General features: G+C 47.2%; 1 protein-coding gene across 2 annotated transcripts in view; it reads right to left on the minus strand.

The window, feature by feature from the left end:
* VTCN1 (V-set domain containing T cell activation inhibitor 1) overlaps nucleotides 1–17,766 on the minus strand; it is a 63,153-nt gene extending 45,387 nt beyond the window's left edge. The window contains exon 1 of one of the 2 annotated variants that reach the window (XM_006935023.4): nucleotides 17,643–17,764. In XM_006935023.4, the coding sequence (XP_006935085.1) occupies nucleotides 17,643–17,674 (32 nt within the window). In that variant the 5' untranslated portion in view covers nucleotides 17,675–17,764. Of the gene's footprint in view, nucleotides 1–17,642 lie in introns of both variants that reach the window. The other variant, XM_019837693.3, reaches the window with a different exon arrangement.
* Nucleotides 17,767–18,079: the final 313 nt, after the last annotated feature.

Consider the following 18,079-nt stretch of genomic DNA (forward strand, 5'->3'; position numbering starts at 1 on the left):
AGCGGTGAAACACCCACTAGAACCGAAATCATACTTCAGGGATTTAATGTGGTCTAGAACAGCTCAGTGAGTGAGACAGAGACAGGGGTTCAGGTTGGGGGAGACGGAACACAGAGCTGAATTTGGGGGTCATTACCCTTTCACGAGGCAAGGAAGATGTGAGTTTGTCCGGTGGGCCTGATACCCTAGAGCTGTGAGTCCTCACCACAAGCAATACGTGCGAGAGGACACCTGAGTGCTGAGAGTCACGTGAGAAGTGCGCCTGCCATGAACCAGGGGCCAAGGAGGCATCAGCCATCTGAAGGAGAGGCCAAGTTTTCATGACAGCTTTCAGAAGGTTTGGATGGAACTAGAGAGTATCATGCTAAGTGAAATAAGCCTGTCAGAGAAAGACAGATATCCTATGATTTCACTCATATGTGGAATTTGAGAAACAAAACAGATAGCATAGGAGAAGAGAAAGGGAAATAAGATAAAAACAGAGAGGGGGGCAAACCATAAGAGACTCTTAAATACAGAGAACAAGCTGAGGGTTGCTGGTGGGGTGTTGGGTGAGGGGATGGGCTAGATGGGTGATGGGCATTGAGCAAGGCACGTGTTGGGATGAGCACTGGGTGTCATACGTAAGAGATGAATCACTGGGTTCTACTCCTAAAGCCAAGACTGCACTGTGTGTTAACTAACTTGAATTAAAAAAAAAAAGGTTTGTCATGCATTTCCCTACTATTTGAATGCACTTCAAATGGTCAGAGAGAGATAAAAATAAAATTGCGCTTTGATTATAAATTATTAACCTGCTGGTCAGGCTGAATCAATGTATCAGTCACATTTATTCCCCTGAGTGTCAGACATAGTGCCTGACTAATCCTAGGCATTCGATAAATACCGAACTGAGCTGATCTGATTTTGGAACGTATCCTTCTTCTACTGAACCAAAACATGTCCACGAGGCAGCCCGATGGAATGGCGGTCATATTTTTATTTCAGGGTTATCTCTCCTTAAATAAAAGATTTTACATGAATAATTAAAGTTAGCAGCTAAATATAAACACGCATTTAGAAATCAGCTCTTAATTATTATCCATAAATATTGTCTAGCTCGAGGGAGAGGATCTTATTATAATCTATATAAAGCCCAAATATCTTGTGGTCCAGTTTTTGACAATGTCACAAAGAAATACTGACCCAATGGAAAAGCTTCACTGAAACCATTGGACATGTAGGAAATCATCAAAAGGCATTACATGGACAGTGCACGGCAAAACTTCTTAAAAAAAAAAAAAAAGAAGAAGAAAGACACCCTCTTTTGCAACTTCTATCCTTCCTATTGGCTTCCCAAACTTTCCTTTCTTTAATGTTTATTTATTTTTTTTGAGACGGAGAGAGACAGAGCATGAATGGGGGAGGGGCAGAGAGAGAGGGAGACACAGAATCGGAAGCAGGCTCCAGGCTCTGAGCCATCAGCCCAGAGCCCGATGCGGGGCTCGAACCCACAAACCGCGAGATCGTGACCTGAGCTGCAGTCGGACGCTCAACCGACTGAGCCACCCAGGCGCCCCTCAAACTTTCCCTTCTTGAAAGTTCCCCAAAACTCTCTCTGAGGTCTACTCCCTGGTCTCTTCTCCCTCGTAGCTTTCTATCTTTTCTCACCAGCAAATCCTCTCTCCTCTCTCTTCCACCTTCATCAGTTTTGCCTGTGTGGCTTACTCCACTGAATTCATAATTATGAGCTGGAGGGTGGGGAGACTTAGCAGAAAACACCAAGATTCTCCTGAGGGGGTGGGTAGAGAAGGAATAGCCTGTGAATATTCCATTGTTTTCTCTGTCCATATAAGAGACTCGCAGAGGGCAGCTCTAGGAGTATGGCGGATGACTGACCCTCTGTTTTCCTACCTCTTGGGGCTTTCTCCACAGTCCCTCCCATCTTTAGCTTGATAATAAAGTGAAACCCTATAAGAAATTTAGCCCTTTGGTTTTGTTACTGATTAAAATGTATAGTATAATATTTTATCTCATTAATCACTGTCTAGTGTACCTGAATGTAAATGAGTATATTAGTGACTTTACTGAGAGTAGGGTTGGATGAGAAATTAAAAAGGAAACTAAGACATGAAAAAGAAAGCCTCAACAACAGGGAAATGTGGGAACATTAGATATAAAATTTGCCATTTTCGGGGCACCTGGTTGACTCAATCGGTTAAGCGTCCAACTTTGGCTCAGGTCATGATCTTGCAATTTGTGAGTTTGAGCCCCGCGTCGGGGCTGTGCTGACAGCTCAGAGCCTGGAGCCTGCTTCAGATTCCGTATCTCCCTCTCTCTCTGCCCGTCCCCTGCTCACCTTCTGCCTCTCTCTCTTTCTCTCTCTCTCTCTCTCTCTCTCTCTCTCAAAAATAAATAAACATTAAAAAAAATTGCCATTTTCTTTTTCAAAACGGTGGCAAAGGGTTAGTGCTGGTCCTGGAAAAGGCCTATGTAGACACTATTATTTTGGGAAGTTTAGATGGCTGGTAGGAGTGTGAGTTGGTGCAAACTTTAGGGCGAGGAGAAGGGGGACAGCGTCTTCACATGCATCAGAAGGCATACGGTGTACATTGTGAGTTTCCATCCTGTAATTCTTTCTAAGAACTCGTTATAAAGAACCAACAGGTTCTTTAGATGCATTTCCAAAGTTGGTAACTATACGGTTGGTTAGGGGCCCCTGGGTGGCTCAGTCAGTTAAGCATCCAATTTCAGTTCAGGTCATGATCTCACAGTTTGTGAGTTTGAGCCTGGCATTGGGCTCTGTGCTGACAGCTCAGAGCCTGGAGCCTGCTTCAGCTTCTGTGCTTCTCTCTCTCTCTGCACCTCCCCTGCTTGTGCTCTGTCTCTCTCTCTCTCTCTCAAAAATAAATAAAAATTAAAAAAAAAAATTAAAAAACCCCCAACGGGATGGATTTCCAAAGATAGTAACTATAGTGTTGGTTAAAGTTAGCATAGTAATTGTGGGCAAAACATTGAAAGCACCCACATGTCCAAGAACAGAGAAGTGAACGAGAGAATTAAGGTTCATTATAGAGGCAGTACTATGCAGTGGTAAAGAATCACACTTCCCAAGAATATTTATCTATATGAAAAATGTTCACAAAACCAATATGTAGAAAGTAGTTTCTAAAATAATATGCACTGTAGGGTATCACTTATTAAACATAGATACCAAGAAAAAAGACTGGAAGAACATAATAACGGTGGGTATCCCTCGGTTAGGGATGATAGAGATTTTGATAATTTTTTTCTCTTGTGCTTTTCTGCATTTTCTAAAGTTTCCACACTAATCCCACATTACACTTGTAGAACAAATAAGGGAAACACATTTTGCAAGAGAAAACGCTAATTTCTTTAGGTTTGACCTGTCTTTTAGATGGTGGGCGAGCAGGCATCTTTCAAAGTGATGCTCTCAGGAAGCAGTTCCAACAGTTTCCTGGGTCAGCTGTTGCACTTTCAGAGGCAGAGCTAGGACCCAGCGAACATGTGCTAGAAGTTATACATAACCGGTCTGCCTTCCTTTATGTGAGCAGACATGTTCTTCATAACACAATAGGCTGTTCACAGCTGCCCTGCATGATGGTTCGAGAACAGCCTCAGCTCTAGGAAGCCCAGCTGGGCAGCACCAGGAGCCCCCAGAATTTTCAGAAAAATGAAAAACCCTTCCTTCATAGTTTGACACCTTTTGGGAATGCCAATGAAAGCCCACCATCCTGCAACTCACTTTTCTACAATTGTACTTGCCTTAAGGGTAGGAAACTGGGAAGCTAGCAGGATCCTTTACACATATTAAACATTCTCTTACAGTCCCCATTTTTTCTGCCTCTGAAAATAAGCATTTATATCTTTATTAGAATAAATGGAATATGTTGGGGTCAGTATTAGGGAAACTATAATTACCTCTTTGCTAAGTTGAGCATTCTGTTGATCTAGGAATTTTGCCTATGAGAAAATGTCAACCTGGAAATATAAGAAAACAGCCAGATTTACCTGTTTTTCAGTTTTGGTCATGGTCAAAAGCTTGCAGAGTTTTGGGATTTGTTTGTTTGTGTTTTTTTTTTCCTTTTAAAGATTTTATTTTTAAGTAGTCTCTAAACCCAATGTGGGGCTTGAACCCACAACCCCAAGATCAAGAGTCGTGCGCTCCACCGACTGAGCCAGCCAGGTACCACAACACTTTCAAAATTTTAGTCTTCTCTTAGAGTTTGAGCACGGTTAAGAAGTTTGGGGGGACCTCTTTAAGGAAAAGGTCCTTCTGGTACGTCAAGAGAGCCAAGAACCTTATAGGTTTGCAAAATCAAAACACCTCCTTCTTATACCAATATCCCTTTTTGCTAACACTTAGAGTTTTACTTCTAAGGGCTTTTAAAGAAAGGCAGTGGCATTTAGGGTTTTACACAGAGGCTCCTGGGGAGCTGGGCTCTAGAGCTCTCGACAGAGTACAGCCATCAAGCTCTTGGACCTAAAGGGATTGGCCTCATAAGGTCCAACTTGCCACCAGCGGGCCACCCCAACTTCCCCAGCTCCTCCAACCACCTAATCTTAGTATTAAAATAAAATAAATTTCTTTCTAAACTAGGAAGTGTATAGACTTTGGAGGCAGATAGATCTACACTCTATTTTCAATTCCCTTTGTATATATTATATTCAACAGTTGTGACAATGGATAAGCAGTGAAATTTATGATCCCTTGCAGAAAGTGTAAGTAATGGGCCTCACAGAGTCCTGCCATTAACCAATGGCTTCCTGACCTCATCATTTCTCCTCATTCATTTGAAAATCATTCTCAAAAGTGACTTGATCTCATCTGCTCATTTTGCACGTCTTCTAATCTTCCCCCCAAGTATCCGCCTTCACTTTCTCCTAGCACTCTCAAGCCTTAATTTACTCAGCAGGAAAGTGGGAGGATAAAACCCAACATCTCCAGTTGTTGAGGTTAAATCCAGCTCATGCTGGTCTCTCCAGATGCCACTCTGTTCCCTGCTCTGCCTTCCCCCTTGTCTTCCCATCTTGCACCACCTCGTAGGCCTTGCACTTCGCCTGGATGTTCTTTCCACTTCTCCTTGCTTCGCTAATTCCCACTCAGCAGCCACCTCCTTCAAAAAGTCTCTCTGACCATGCACCATAATTACTACCATCAACACTGGGTTAGAAGTTGATTCCAAAGCATTCTGAAAGTGGCCTGCAGTGGCACTTTGCTTACTCTCTTATAACTGTGTGTTTACTTATCCGTCTCCTGATACACGACTATAATCCTAGGATCTCTGTTGCCAGGTACAAAGTAGATGATCAAATAACTATTTGTTAAATTCATCAATAATGTATGTGGAACTTGTGGAACTGTATTGATACACAGGAAGAACCCAACATTGGAGGCCATGATTAAAGGTTGTGGGGCTTCTCATAGGGTGATCCCATGAGAAGGCCAACACTAGAATTGACATAAGTTGCTGTCTGAGAGATCCAGAACGTGGGGCTACATTCCTGATATGCACAGACTCTTTGAAGCTGGACCCAAAGGGAAATGGACAATAGGACATGTATGACCATTGCTTTTAATCATTATGCCTGTTTTTTTTTTAAGTTTATTTATCTGAGAGAAAGAGAGAAAGAGAGAGAGAGAGAGCAACTGCGTGAGAGGCAGAGAGAGGAGAGAGAGAATCCCACGCAAGCTCTGTGCTGTCCGTGCAGAGTCCGATGCAGGGCTTGAACTCACGAACCGTGAGATCATGACCTGAGCTGAAATTGCAGGCTTAACTGACTGAGCCACCCAGACACCTCTGACCTTCTGCTTGTTTTAAAGTTCATGGTGTATGGGTCTTGTGTTGTTTTTTTTTTAATTCTCTTCTTCAAATGGGCGAGACAGCTTCTCAAAGATGTAGACATGTCAAGCAATGCAAGAGATGCCTTAGGGCAGTTTTGGGAGGTCCATTTATTGTCATTACTTAACAGGAGAAATTAAGCAAGTGACTGGCATAAGATTACCCAATATAAATTTGGAAAGGGAAGTCAAGTCAGGACCCCCAGCTCCAAATCCCACCCTCTTCCAATCTTCCACGAAGCAGGAGAGAAGTAGCAATGCCCACACTCCTTCCCGTTGCTCTCAGAGCTCTCCGAATGCTAGTAAGACTATTTGACTTTTATGGGGAGAAGACAAAAGAGATATGAGGGCCTGCAAGATGATGTGGCCTATTCAAGGCTTATCCGTGTGTGCTCTTTGGGCGAGCCTAGGTCAAAGGCTTTGTTTTCACTTACATCGTGAGAAATCAAAAAGGCTTGTTGTTACCCTTCCTGGCAATTGAATGTTTGTAGCCATGCCCCTGACAGGCTAGGGATTTCCTTTGTAAGGATGGTTACTCTAGACAGTTGTCTTCCACCACAGGACACAAAACTGTCAGGGGACCCTTCAATGTCGTTAGTCCCAGCAAGCCACGATTCACAACTTTGATTAACGCTATGCTGTCCTAAGAAAGCAACACCCTACCCTTCAACTCTCATCTTCTACTTCCCACAGAGTCTTAGATAGTGCCTACCAATGCCTAACACCTGCTAGGTGACCAGAGGGGCTGACTGATGTCAAAATACCTAGTCCCTCCACAGAGGGTCAGTCACAGGTGGCCGTTAGGTAGCATATGAATGACAGAGAAGCCTGTTAGAGGCTCTCTCATGGGAAGAATTCCAGACAGTGGCATGGTGTGGGGGGCAGTGGAAGCACCGGGGATCTAGTCCTGGCCAAGCCCCTGTCTCACTCTACTCTACCTGAATCTACCCCATCCAACAATTTCATTCTCTGTCATGGACATTTGGCTCCAGTGCCTGGAGAACAACAAACTCACATTGGCTATGTGCCCACGTTCTTTATAGAGCGTGTGTGAGATGCTCCCTGAGGCACCGGCAGCCAGGGCTGAGTCTCTTCTCTGCATCCAGATGTGCTTAACTCACCTCACTGGTGTAAGCAGATTAGATGAACACCTATGAACTGGGATGATGATAATACCCGGAAACGATGAACTAATTAATAATTATAATAATATGAGGGCAGTCAAAATAATACCCATGTTTATTTAGTATCTGTCATTTGAGGAATATGGCATGAGCCATTGATGTCACCTCATAGATCCTCCCCACCCTTTAGGAGGGAGAGAAGGGCAGAAGCCAGTTACCAAAAAAAGCTTATTTGGAAGAAGGTTCATCAAGGAAGAGCTTGACTGTATAAGGGGAATATCTGAAAAAATATGACTTTGGCTTTCAAAGACGGGCAGGCATTCCCTGGAAGGAAAACCCCACCCTGCTCTTTTTCTCCCGTGCTTTTGCTCAGGCCCGGCTGCTGCTTGCACACTCCCACCTTCTTGCACTTTTTTTCTATTCATGACTGCCGTTCTCAATTACCCCGGCCCATAGTTTCCCAAAGTGTGTCTGGTGTTTATTAATAAGTATTATTTTATTTTTTAAATTTTTTTTTCAACATTTATTTATTTTTGGGACAGAGAGAGACAGAGCATGAACGGGGGAGGGGCAGAGAGAGAGGGAGACACAGAATCGGAAACAGGCTCCAGGCTCTGAGCCATCAGCTCAGAGCCCGACACAGGGCTCGAACTCACGGACCGCGAGATCGTGACCTGGCTGAAGTCGGACGCTTAACCGACTGCGCCACCCAGGCGCCCCAATAAGTATTATTTTAAAAAGGATTACATTTTCATAACCTTGGGTCAATCGCAATCAAACAGATTTCTCTACCGTTAGGACGTGAAGATGCTAATATGCCTAAGTGAACGTCCCAGAGGAACACATATGAGGATGAACCATTTGAAATTGCCATTTCCATAGGGCAAAAGCCATTGAACATTGGCAATTTCACATGGTCCAACCTGATAATATTCAGCACTTCCAAACTTGCTTGACTGCAGGACTCTTCCAGGAAAAATTTTGTTGCAGCGTCAGTGCCCTTTAGACTCATTTGGGGAACCACGGTCTTAGGTACTTAAATACAGAGATTATTAGGGGCTTGAATCAAGCATGTTGCTTGGACCCCATGATGCTCAGATGTGACCAGATGATGGTCCAGTGGAGTGAGAAGACAGATGGGGGGATTCTGACAGGCGTTAGGGCTGTTTCCGGGAAGCGTGGCCCAATATGGCCATCCTCCTATATAGCACTTTCTAGTACACAACTTACCCTACCATCCTTATGGGAATTCATCCCAACCCTGAAGCTTACGCCAGCCCCTTTAAAGGATAATTGTCCCTATGCCATTATATTTTGTTCCTGGGCCCTAAGACTTTTTAGCAGAATAGAGCCAATCATCAAATATAGGACATGGGGGCACCTGGGTGGCTCAGTGGGTTAAGCATCTGACTTCGGCTCAGGTCATGATCTCACGGTTCGTGGGTTCGAGCCCCGCATCGGGCTCTGTGCTGACAGCTCAGAGCCTGGAGCCTGCTTTGGATTCTGTGTCTCCCTCTCTCTCTGCCCCTCCCCAACTTGTGCTCTGTCTCTCAAAAATAAATAAATGTTAATTTTTTTTTTTTTTAAATATAGAAAATGAATGAAAGTCCTCGTACCGGAGGCAGGCTTCCCAGAGGAAGATCCTGGTGGTTTCCAGTTGTGGGGGGGCAGCAGAGGGATGGCTACCCTCAGACTAGGCCCAGGCTTGGAGAAGCAGAGGTAACCCCAGGAGACCATACCAGTGCCACAGGGGAAGGAGGGTGGGAAGCAGGGGTGGGGGCTGGGGAATCAGGAGAGTGTAGTACCATGGAAACCAAGAGAAGAAATCATGAAGTAGGTAGCGGGACATCTGTGTCGAATGCCGCTGTGAAAGTAAGATGAGTACAGAGAGGTCAACATCAGGTTTGGCAGGGACAGGAGCAATACCTTGGTATAGTGGGGACAAAACTGTGTTCTGCAGTAAGGATCTGCTAAGCGCTTTATATGATTTCAGTCACATAATTCTCACAGTCTTATTATGCAGATTCTAGTATCATCTTCATTTTACAGATGCAGGGCCCAGGTACCGGGGGGACCAAGAACCTGCCCAAGGCCACATGGCTGGAAGGTGGCAGGGCTGGGATTGCACGCAGGCAGCCTGGCTCCAGTCTGCGCTAGGAACCACATCATACTCCCTCTCTGATGCCGCAGATCTCATCAGCAACCCCAGACAGCTCTTTCGACAAGTTGGCTGAGCAGGGAAAAGAGACGTGGGGTGAGAGCTGGAGAGTCTGTGGGGTGAGAGAGGGTTTTCCCTTTAAGATAGCAATGGGCTGATGGGGACGGGGATGGCAGAGGAGCAGAGGGGAGACCGAGGATGTTGGCTGGCGGAGGTGTTCTTGAGCAGGCGAGAGCAGAGAAAAAGGACGCGGATGGGTGTAGCAGGTAGTTTTGGGAGTGAAAAGATAAAGGATACCTGTCTGCTGCCTCCTATTTTCTCAGTGAAGGATAAAGCAAGATAATCATCTGAGACTGGGGAGGGGAGGGCTTACAAGAGGATTGAAGAGAAGAGAGGTATGAAATGGCCATTTCAGGCGGGGGTGGAAGAGAGCACAATGAGGAGGCCATAGGAAGCTAAAAGAGACAATTCAATACTTTAAATTTTATGGATGCTCTCTCCCTTTCTCAAATCTTTCATGGTTTTTAGTGTATGAAATTTTTCATTCTAAACCTGCAGAAAAAGAAAGAGGGGAAACCGTCTGCCCTTTCCCCCATTACTGCTGTGCTGGGAGCAGTAGGAATACATTTGGAAGTGATGGGCTAGTAAATCTGAAATGTTCCAGGCAGATGGTTTGGGATTGCGGAAAGCTAATACAAAGAGAAATATAACCCGGGTTTCTTACCTGCAGAAACTTCATGTTTTTCCCTTTGTTTTCATCAAGGCCCACCTGTCCCTCTTTAGAACATTTCTTAAGGGGAAATGTGGAATGATAAATGAGCCCAGGTGAAATTTATCTCTGTCCAGATGAAATCCTTGTGGTTTCCCTGAGGAACCAAGGAGTCCAGAGAGAACGCTAATACAGAGCTTCTGGAACTTGAGCTCACGTCGGCATCACCTGGATGGCTTATTAAAACACATTGCAGGGCGTCTGGGTGGCTCAGTCGGTTAAGCGTCTGACTTTGGTTCTGAGGGTCATGATCTCGCAGTTCATGAGTTAGAGCCCTGTGTCGGGCTCTGTGCTGACAGCTTGGAGCCCGGAGCCTGCTTCGGATATCTGTGTCTCCCTCTCTCTGCCCCTTCCCTGCTTCTCTCTCAAAAATAAACACTTGAAAAAATGAAAAAAAACAAAAACAAAAAAACAAACCACAACACATTGCTGGGCCTCACCCCCAGGTTGGGATTCAGTAGGTCTGGGGGATTGGTAAGGGGGGGTTGTGTGTGATAATTTGCATTTCTAACAGGCCCAGGTGATGTCACCTCTGCCGTCAGGAGACTGAACCCTGAGTATCATGGGGTATGTTACCACCTCAGGCGGCCAGGGATTTTTCCCGGATCTCACAGAACAGGGACTAGAAAGGAAAGTGTTTCCAGTTGACTGAAATCCTAGAACAATTCAGACACTGAGGTCCCTTAAACCCAGCTGCCACTGTGGGACTTGCCATTCGGCTCCCTATCTCCAAATCACTTAGTTATTCTGTGAAAACAGTGGGAGGGAATAACTGAGATAACTCATACACCCAACCGTTAACCCAAACAAGGTGCTGCTTGGAAACTTTCACGTGCATTAACTCATTTGGTCTTGACAACAACTCTGTGACATAGCTTCTGTTATGAATCCCAATTTACCGAGGAGGAAGTGAAGACACAGAGAGGTTAAGTAATGTACTTGAGGTCCCCCGGCGAGGGATTGGAGGGCTGGAATACGAACACAGGTCAGACTAATTCCAGTACCAACATTTATCTCCACGTCTTCCTATGTCAAAGGTAAATATGGAGGAAGCTTTGGTCTCTCAGGTCTAGGGACCTTGCTGTTTGGTCAGTCGTGGCTGGCTGGGGTCCAACGCAGTTTTCAGCTAGGGACACTGGACAATATAAGCTTATTGTTGTACCCATGTTTTAAAAACTGCATGACCCACGGGCAAGTTGCACAATTTATTAGCTTAGCAATAAAACGAGGGGGTGTACCGTCTGAATTGTCAAGCTCTGAGAGTATGTAATTCTCACTGAGTTTCAGTCACTTCTTCCTCCTGAGCTCACTCACCTAGAGCAGCTACTCAAAACAACGCAAACCAGGGGCCAACAGTCCACAGGCTCCTGCCTGTTTGGAGGAAGCTCCTTCCTTGGCGGTTAAGAATCCCGGCAGTCACTTGCCCCTGAGGATGTGAGTTTTGCCAGTGAGGAGCTGGGGTTTTTTAAGTCGCGCGAGATGAGGCAGAGCTGAGTAGAAAGACACTTTCCTAGTAACAGTCGGCATAGAGGTCTAAGTGGGAACTAGCTGGTTCCTGCCACTGGCTGGCTGGGGGACACTGAGCAAATCTTCTTGCCTCAACACTGGCATCTTTGAAATGGAGATAATCAGGACTGTGGGGTGGGTTAGCTAATTAACCATCACTTAGTGCTTGGTCAGATCTCCATAGCTCCAACTGCTCCCTGAAGGTTGTGGCTCCTGATGTCAACAGTGCCTCATCAGGAAGATGTAGATGCTGAACTTGTATACCCAAGGGTCTCCCAACTCACCTTGTCTGCTTTCACGCTTGATACTGGGAAAGCCAGACATATATTCTAAACCGTAGTCATCCTCAGGTTGAGAGAAGGATTGCGTGTCAGACTCATAGACAACAAAGTGAGGTGGGCTGGATTTTTTTTTTTTTTCAAAACAAGATTCTAGAAAACTGAATATTCTCCAGAGTGTTGTTAGAGTTAACTGTCTTTAAGAGACCCCAGTGGCAATTTATCCAAGTGTAGTCTCCCTAGAACACCTATTTAAGGGATGGGAGAGCCAGTGGCGTCACGGAGTTGAGGTTAACAAGTTCTTATGGAGAGCCGGTCACGGACCGAGCATTGTAGAGTGGCAACTAACTAGCAATAGCTAACATTTATAGAGTTCTTAGGATGTGCCAGGCACATAATCATCATGTGTCATCCACATGGCACTAGGAGTTAGGACTACTGTCACCCCGTTTTAGAACGAGGGAAATTGAGGCTCACAGAAGAGAAGTGTTCAAGGTGGCAGGAGGATTTGAATCCAGGCAGTCTGATTCCAGAGCCCCGCTGGGTAGCCACGGTGTCACACATGGTGGAGCCCCCACACAACAGTGAACAAGGTGAAGGCCAGACCCTCGAGGGGCTAAAACCCTACTGAGGGAGACAGATGGGCGCCAGGAACAGAAATTCATCAACATGGGCAACCGCAAACATAAAAGGGGCAGTTAACAGCAGCTAGAAAGATCCAGGAAGACTTTAAGGTGGAAACGCCATGTGAGCTGAATGGAAAGACAGGGGCAGCAACACAGGTGCCACCTGTTTAAGTCTTTCTTCCGATGTGCAGTTTATCTCGTTTTCTAACTTCCTGTCCTGTCCACGGGGATGGGCCCTGAAGGCCCCCAAACCTTAGGTTTTGTAGGTTCAGAGGGTCTGAAAGTTGGGCAGATCTCCTATCTCAGTGGGGTTTCAAGTGTCAGCATGGCCTGTGCTGAGATCCTCCCCAAGCCAGACCTTTCATGATTTTCTCATCAGGCAAACTTTCATTGTGTTGCCAAGCGCTGTTTTCCCTGGCCACTAAGGTCCGGTAGGTCTGAGCCAGCCACCAGCTTGAAAACTCAGGGACAGTGGGAAACGAAGCCTCCAGAGCGAAGCCCCTTGAGCTGCTTTTGTTCTGGTTTCCCTTATTTTCTGTTTCATGTGCCTTCTTCTGCTAAAAAGATTCCTGCTACTTCTCCACCCAGTAACTTCCTTCCTTGGACATGTCTTTGTCACTCTCATTGTTGCTGGTGATTTCCCCCAGTCTTAGAGGCTCCAAAGAGTTGACTTCAGATAGAAGAGTCAGAATAGGACAGATGAAGAATCTAGGGAAAAAGAAGGAAGGAAAGAAGGGAGGGAGGGAGGGAGAGAAGGATGGTGGGGAGGAAAGCGGAATAACAATTTGAAATCTGTGCCAACTGGGCCTCACTTCTGCTACAGTTGTGTCTCTGCTTTCTGGAAAGAGAGCTGCCAGGTGTCATAGCAATCCGATGTTCTCTGCTGACCGTGCACACTCAGAGCCCTTCTTCAGGCTCGACTCAGAGGGTCCCTGCCCCTGCTTGACCTCATCTGCATGCAGGATCTACTTGGAAGCCTGCCCTCTTCATTTTCTGGGCAAAGCCATGTGAGTTTCGCTTAAATGCTGCATAGGCCATATTTTTATCTGGATTGGATCTCTCTGTCAGTGCCAGACTTTACTGAGCCTGAATGACACCGCTTCCAGCCCCGGGACCTCTATGAAACTTTGCTCTGTTGACATCCCTGAGACTTGTCCATCCTGGTCTCTTCCTACCTCTTCCACTGTGTACTCGCAGCTCTTTCTTTGACTTATCTTCCTTTGCCCACCCATAAAAGTTAGTTTTCTTTAGCCCACTTCTTTAGCTGGCTCCTTGCCCTCTCTGTCTCTCTACGTGTTCTCCTCAGAAGGAATCCCAGGTGACCATTCCCTCAACTGCTCTCCAACTGCTATCTCCAGACCTCACTTCTCCCAGTTTCATGCCTTCCGCTGCCAGTTGAGCATCTCCAACTGGAGGTCCCAGGGGGCCCTCAAATTCAACATGTACCAGAGTGAAACAACTCTCATCTCTCCTCGCTCTTCTCCAACTCACTCTGTGCGATCCAGAAACGTGGGGCTCATGCCCGGCTCCGCCCTTTGCCTCATCTACTCCTACTCTGTACCACCCTACCTGCCCCTCCATTCATTTTTCATATATTACTGATTTTAAGTTCTAAATGTGTCTGGAATTGATTTTCCCCTCCAGATCCCAGCCATCATTCTCCACTTCAGGTCTTCGTTATCCCTTATACTTCTGACAGCAATGGTTTCCCCAGTTTCTCCTGGCCTCCAGGCTCACTGCCCTCATATCCATCCTCTCTGCTGCCTCTGGAATAACCCACCCAAGATGAAAACCACCATGATTCCCCCTGCTTGAGAGCCTTCACTGGCTTCTCGTCACAACAACAAACTTTGAGCCTGACAGAGAAGACCCACCATGACCTGGCCCTGCCTCTTCTGCTTCATCCCAGTACCCCCTGCCTCATGCTTCTTACTCTGATGATGAGAGGAGAGTAGCTGGTTCATGAGTTCTATTGTATTGTATTGTATTGTATTGTATTGTATTGTATTCTATTCTATTCTATTCTATTCTATTCTATTCTATTCTATTCTTTCCTCTGCACAGAGTGTCCTTCCCACCCTTCTTCACCAGGATCACACTAACTCATCCTTCAAGGCTTGGCCCAGCCATCACCTGGCTCAGGAGACCTTCCCTAAGGCCTCAGATTAAGGAAATTCTGCTGTTACACACTGTCTTATTGTCTCATGGCTTATGAACAGCATACTGGAATTATCTGTTTGGGAGTCTTTCTTCTCCATTAGGCTACATTCTCATCAATGTCTTAGCCGCCTTTGACCCAGTGCCTAGTCTGATGCACACAGAAGGTATTGAGTTAATGTTGTTGACCATAACATAACCCCTTTGAGCAGGGGCCATGACCTTTCTACCCTTGAACTCCTAGCAGGTACTGCACAAATGCTCCGTGGGCAAATGCTGTGCCCACTGTCAGCTACAGTGGGAGGAGGGGAGGAAAATTCTGATCACACAGCACTGAAATAGACCAAGGTCAGGTTCAGCAGAAACTGCATATTGGTATTCCATCCCTGAGTGGCATCCATTTTTGAGCATGAGATTTGAAGGTATTAAGCTCCATGGTAATTATTTAAGAGAGAAATCCACCAGGTCTGCGGAGGTTGGCAGGCCCTCTCTTACGCTCGCCCACATCACTGACGGTCATGATCACCTCAATAAAAGGAATTATTATGAATGAAGAAAATTATGGCAAAGAAAGAGGGTTCGTTAGGGCCAAGGGTGGGATGAGTTCTCCAGCCCCTGCTTCCCACTGAGCCTGCCCACTGGTCCTCTTCCTGGTGGCCTCTTGGCACAAAAGATCTGCTCTTGTGACTTGTCATGGCCTTTGCAATTGCAGAGCATGAATAGCTAATGAGGCATGCTGGGGCCAACAAGAGGAGCCTCTGTTGATTCCCTTGGGTCTCTAAAGGGTGGGGGAACATGCATTTTGAACACCCACCTCCTGCTAATCCTCCAGCAAAACCAGTCAGGCTGGTTGTAATGTATTATTAGAAAGCCCACACATCCATCCTTGGAACAACAGACCCACTTGTTGCTAGAGGAGTGTTTCACATCTATGGAACCAGAACGGAGGAATGGGGGTGGAGGAGGGAGAGCTGGGACAGGCGAGGCGAGGCGAGTCTGAGGGGAGGGTGGAGTGGGGGCAAGCATGGCCCAGAGGAGACAGCTTGGGGTTCAGAGTTAGGTAGAGTGGATTTAAATGCTGCCCTGCCTCCTGCACACTGTGTCGCCTTGAGCACATGGCTGAACTTCTCTGAGGTGATAATGAACTCTCACAGGCTCAGATGAGGATTAAAGGACTTCTGTAAGGCACCTAGCCCAGGGCGTGGAGATAGAAGGTGCTGGCAAAACACCAGTTCCTCTGATGTAGGTGCTTCCTGGGACATTCTTGCAGGGCAGAAAAGCCTGAAGGGAAGCTCTCCACTACCTGCTCCTTCCCCTGGGAGTAAGGCATGGGGAGGTGAGTGCTGTCTGACAGCCTTGTTGACCACACAGAGCCCGCCCCGCAACCCCCCCCCCCCCCCACTGCAGGACTGGCTATTCCAGAAGGACCCAAGTGAGGGGGCTATCATTTTTTTTTAAAGGAAAGAATTTTCTTTTTTTCTTTCCTAAATTTTTTACAATGTTTATTTATTATTGACAGAGACAGAGACAGAGACACGGAGTGAGAGCAAGGGAGAGGCAGAGAGAGGAGGAGACACAGACTCCGAAGCAGGCTCCAGGCTCCAAGCTCCAAGCTGTCAGCACAGACCCCAACGCGGGGCTTGAACTCATGAGCAGTGAGATCATGACCTGAGCCGAAGTTGGATGCTCAACCGCTCAACCAACTGAGCCACCCAGACACCCCTAAGGGAAAGAATTTTCTAGGCTGCCGCTGGGAAATAACATTCTCTCAGCCTCTTCACAAACTTCCTTGTTAATTTGAGCTTTCCTTTCCTCCCTCCCTCCCTCCTTTTCCTTTCTCTAAAAAAAAAACACCTAGAAATCAGAGGATTGGTCTCTCCAACGACCCTTAGAGTCCTCGTGTACCAGTCTTCCCATCTTCCTAAACACCATCATGAGTTATGATGGACATAGAATCATCAACCCTTTCAGGAAAACCCATCCTTCACTTTCCGGCTCTTTCTTTCCAGAAAGGGAAGTGACGTTCTGAGGGAAAAAGAGGCAACTAGAGGTAGCTAAGTGAGAGGAGGAAATGTGAGGGGTGGGCTTTCTTTTTTCCTCGTGAACCCTGCTCCTCCTCTCAGCTCTGGGCCTTCCATCCTGTCAGCTCTCCGTGCCTACTGCATTTTATACTTCCCTCTCATGCCTCCCTACTCTTTCTTTCAATTAAAAAAATTTTTTAATGTTTATTTATTTTTGAGTGGGAGAGCAAGACAGAGACAGAGTGCAAGTGCAGAAGGGGCAGAGAAAGAGGGAGACACAGAATTCGAAGCAGGCTCCAGGCTCTGAGCTGTCAACACAGAGCCCTACGCCGGACTCAAACCCATGAGCCATGAGATTATGACTTGAGCTGAAGTGGGATGCTTAACTGACTTCATGACCTGAGCTGAAGTCGGAGGCTTAACTGACTGACCCACCCAGGTGCCCCTCCCCTTTCTTCCTTCCTTTCTTTCTTTCTTTCTTTCTTTCTTTCTTTCTTTCTTTCTTTCTTTCTTTCTTTCTTTCTTTCTTTCTCTTTCCCTACTCTGCCCCAGTCCCCAGGATGGTCAGACCCGGGCCTTAGCAAAGGCCTGCTTTCTCAGCAGCAGCATCTCGGGTCTCGTCTCCTGGGAACCCCCATGACAACTAGGGACCCCATCCTGCAGCTGGGAGTGGAGGAGGGGTGTTGGTGTGGTTTACTCAGCAGTACTGGGAAGTCACGCCCACAGAGAAGGGTCACAGCACGCTCGCCTGCCTCATCCTGGGGACCGGATAGCGTATATAGCACCTTCACATCCCATCCAGCATCAGTCATTGACTCCCTGCCATCCCAGCAAGCAGCCCCACACAGCCCTGCTCGGTGCCCCACAAGAGCCTTGATGTCTCCGTGGAGCTCTCGGCCCGATGCATACAAGCCTTGATCCAGAGCTGCCCTGGCGGGGGGCCCGGCCCTCCATGGCAGAAAACCAGCCTCACCCCGAATGGGTGCCCTGAGTGGCTGGGGCGTGATGTTAAGTCAAGTCCAGTTAGGCTCCCGCCAGCCCAGTGCTGGAGCAGATAAGGGTATAGGTGGAGTCCCGTGGGACAGCCCAGTTGTCGTCAGCATTCCCCAGACACCTCACCCCTGTCCCCTTCACCAGGAAGGAAGGAGAAGAGCACACTACCTCCAGAAGATGGTCTGCCCCAGGGAGGCCATGGCCGGGGGAGCGCCCCTTCCCGCGCGTGTAGGGAGCCGGGTGCGTGGAGCTGCCGCCGCCTTCCCGGTGCCGTGACTCACAGCAGGCTCTAGCGCGCCGGCCTTAAATAGTGTGCTCAGGCCGGGAGTGGTGCGTGCGGCCCGGGCGGCTCAGGTATGAGGAAACAGCGCTGCTGGGCAGAAGTCCCTGCAGGCACACAGGCTGCCCGCACCCAGCCAGCCGGGGAGGCCATGCACGCAGGGTTGCTTTCCAGGCCTTGACCCTGTGAGCGGGTGACAGGGGAAAGCTTCCCAGGCCCCCCGCTTCAGGGCTTGTGCTCAGCACACGTCTTTTCCTCCTGATGCTGGAAGGGAGCACTGGGCATGGAGATTTAATCTCCAAAGAAGAAAGGGCCTGGAACAGCT

Source organism: Felis catus, chromosome C1 (assembly GCF_018350175.1).
Source record: "Felis catus isolate Fca126 chromosome C1, F.catus_Fca126_mat1.0, whole genome shotgun sequence".
Classification (NCBI taxonomy): domain Eukaryota; kingdom Metazoa; phylum Chordata; class Mammalia; order Carnivora; family Felidae; genus Felis; species Felis catus.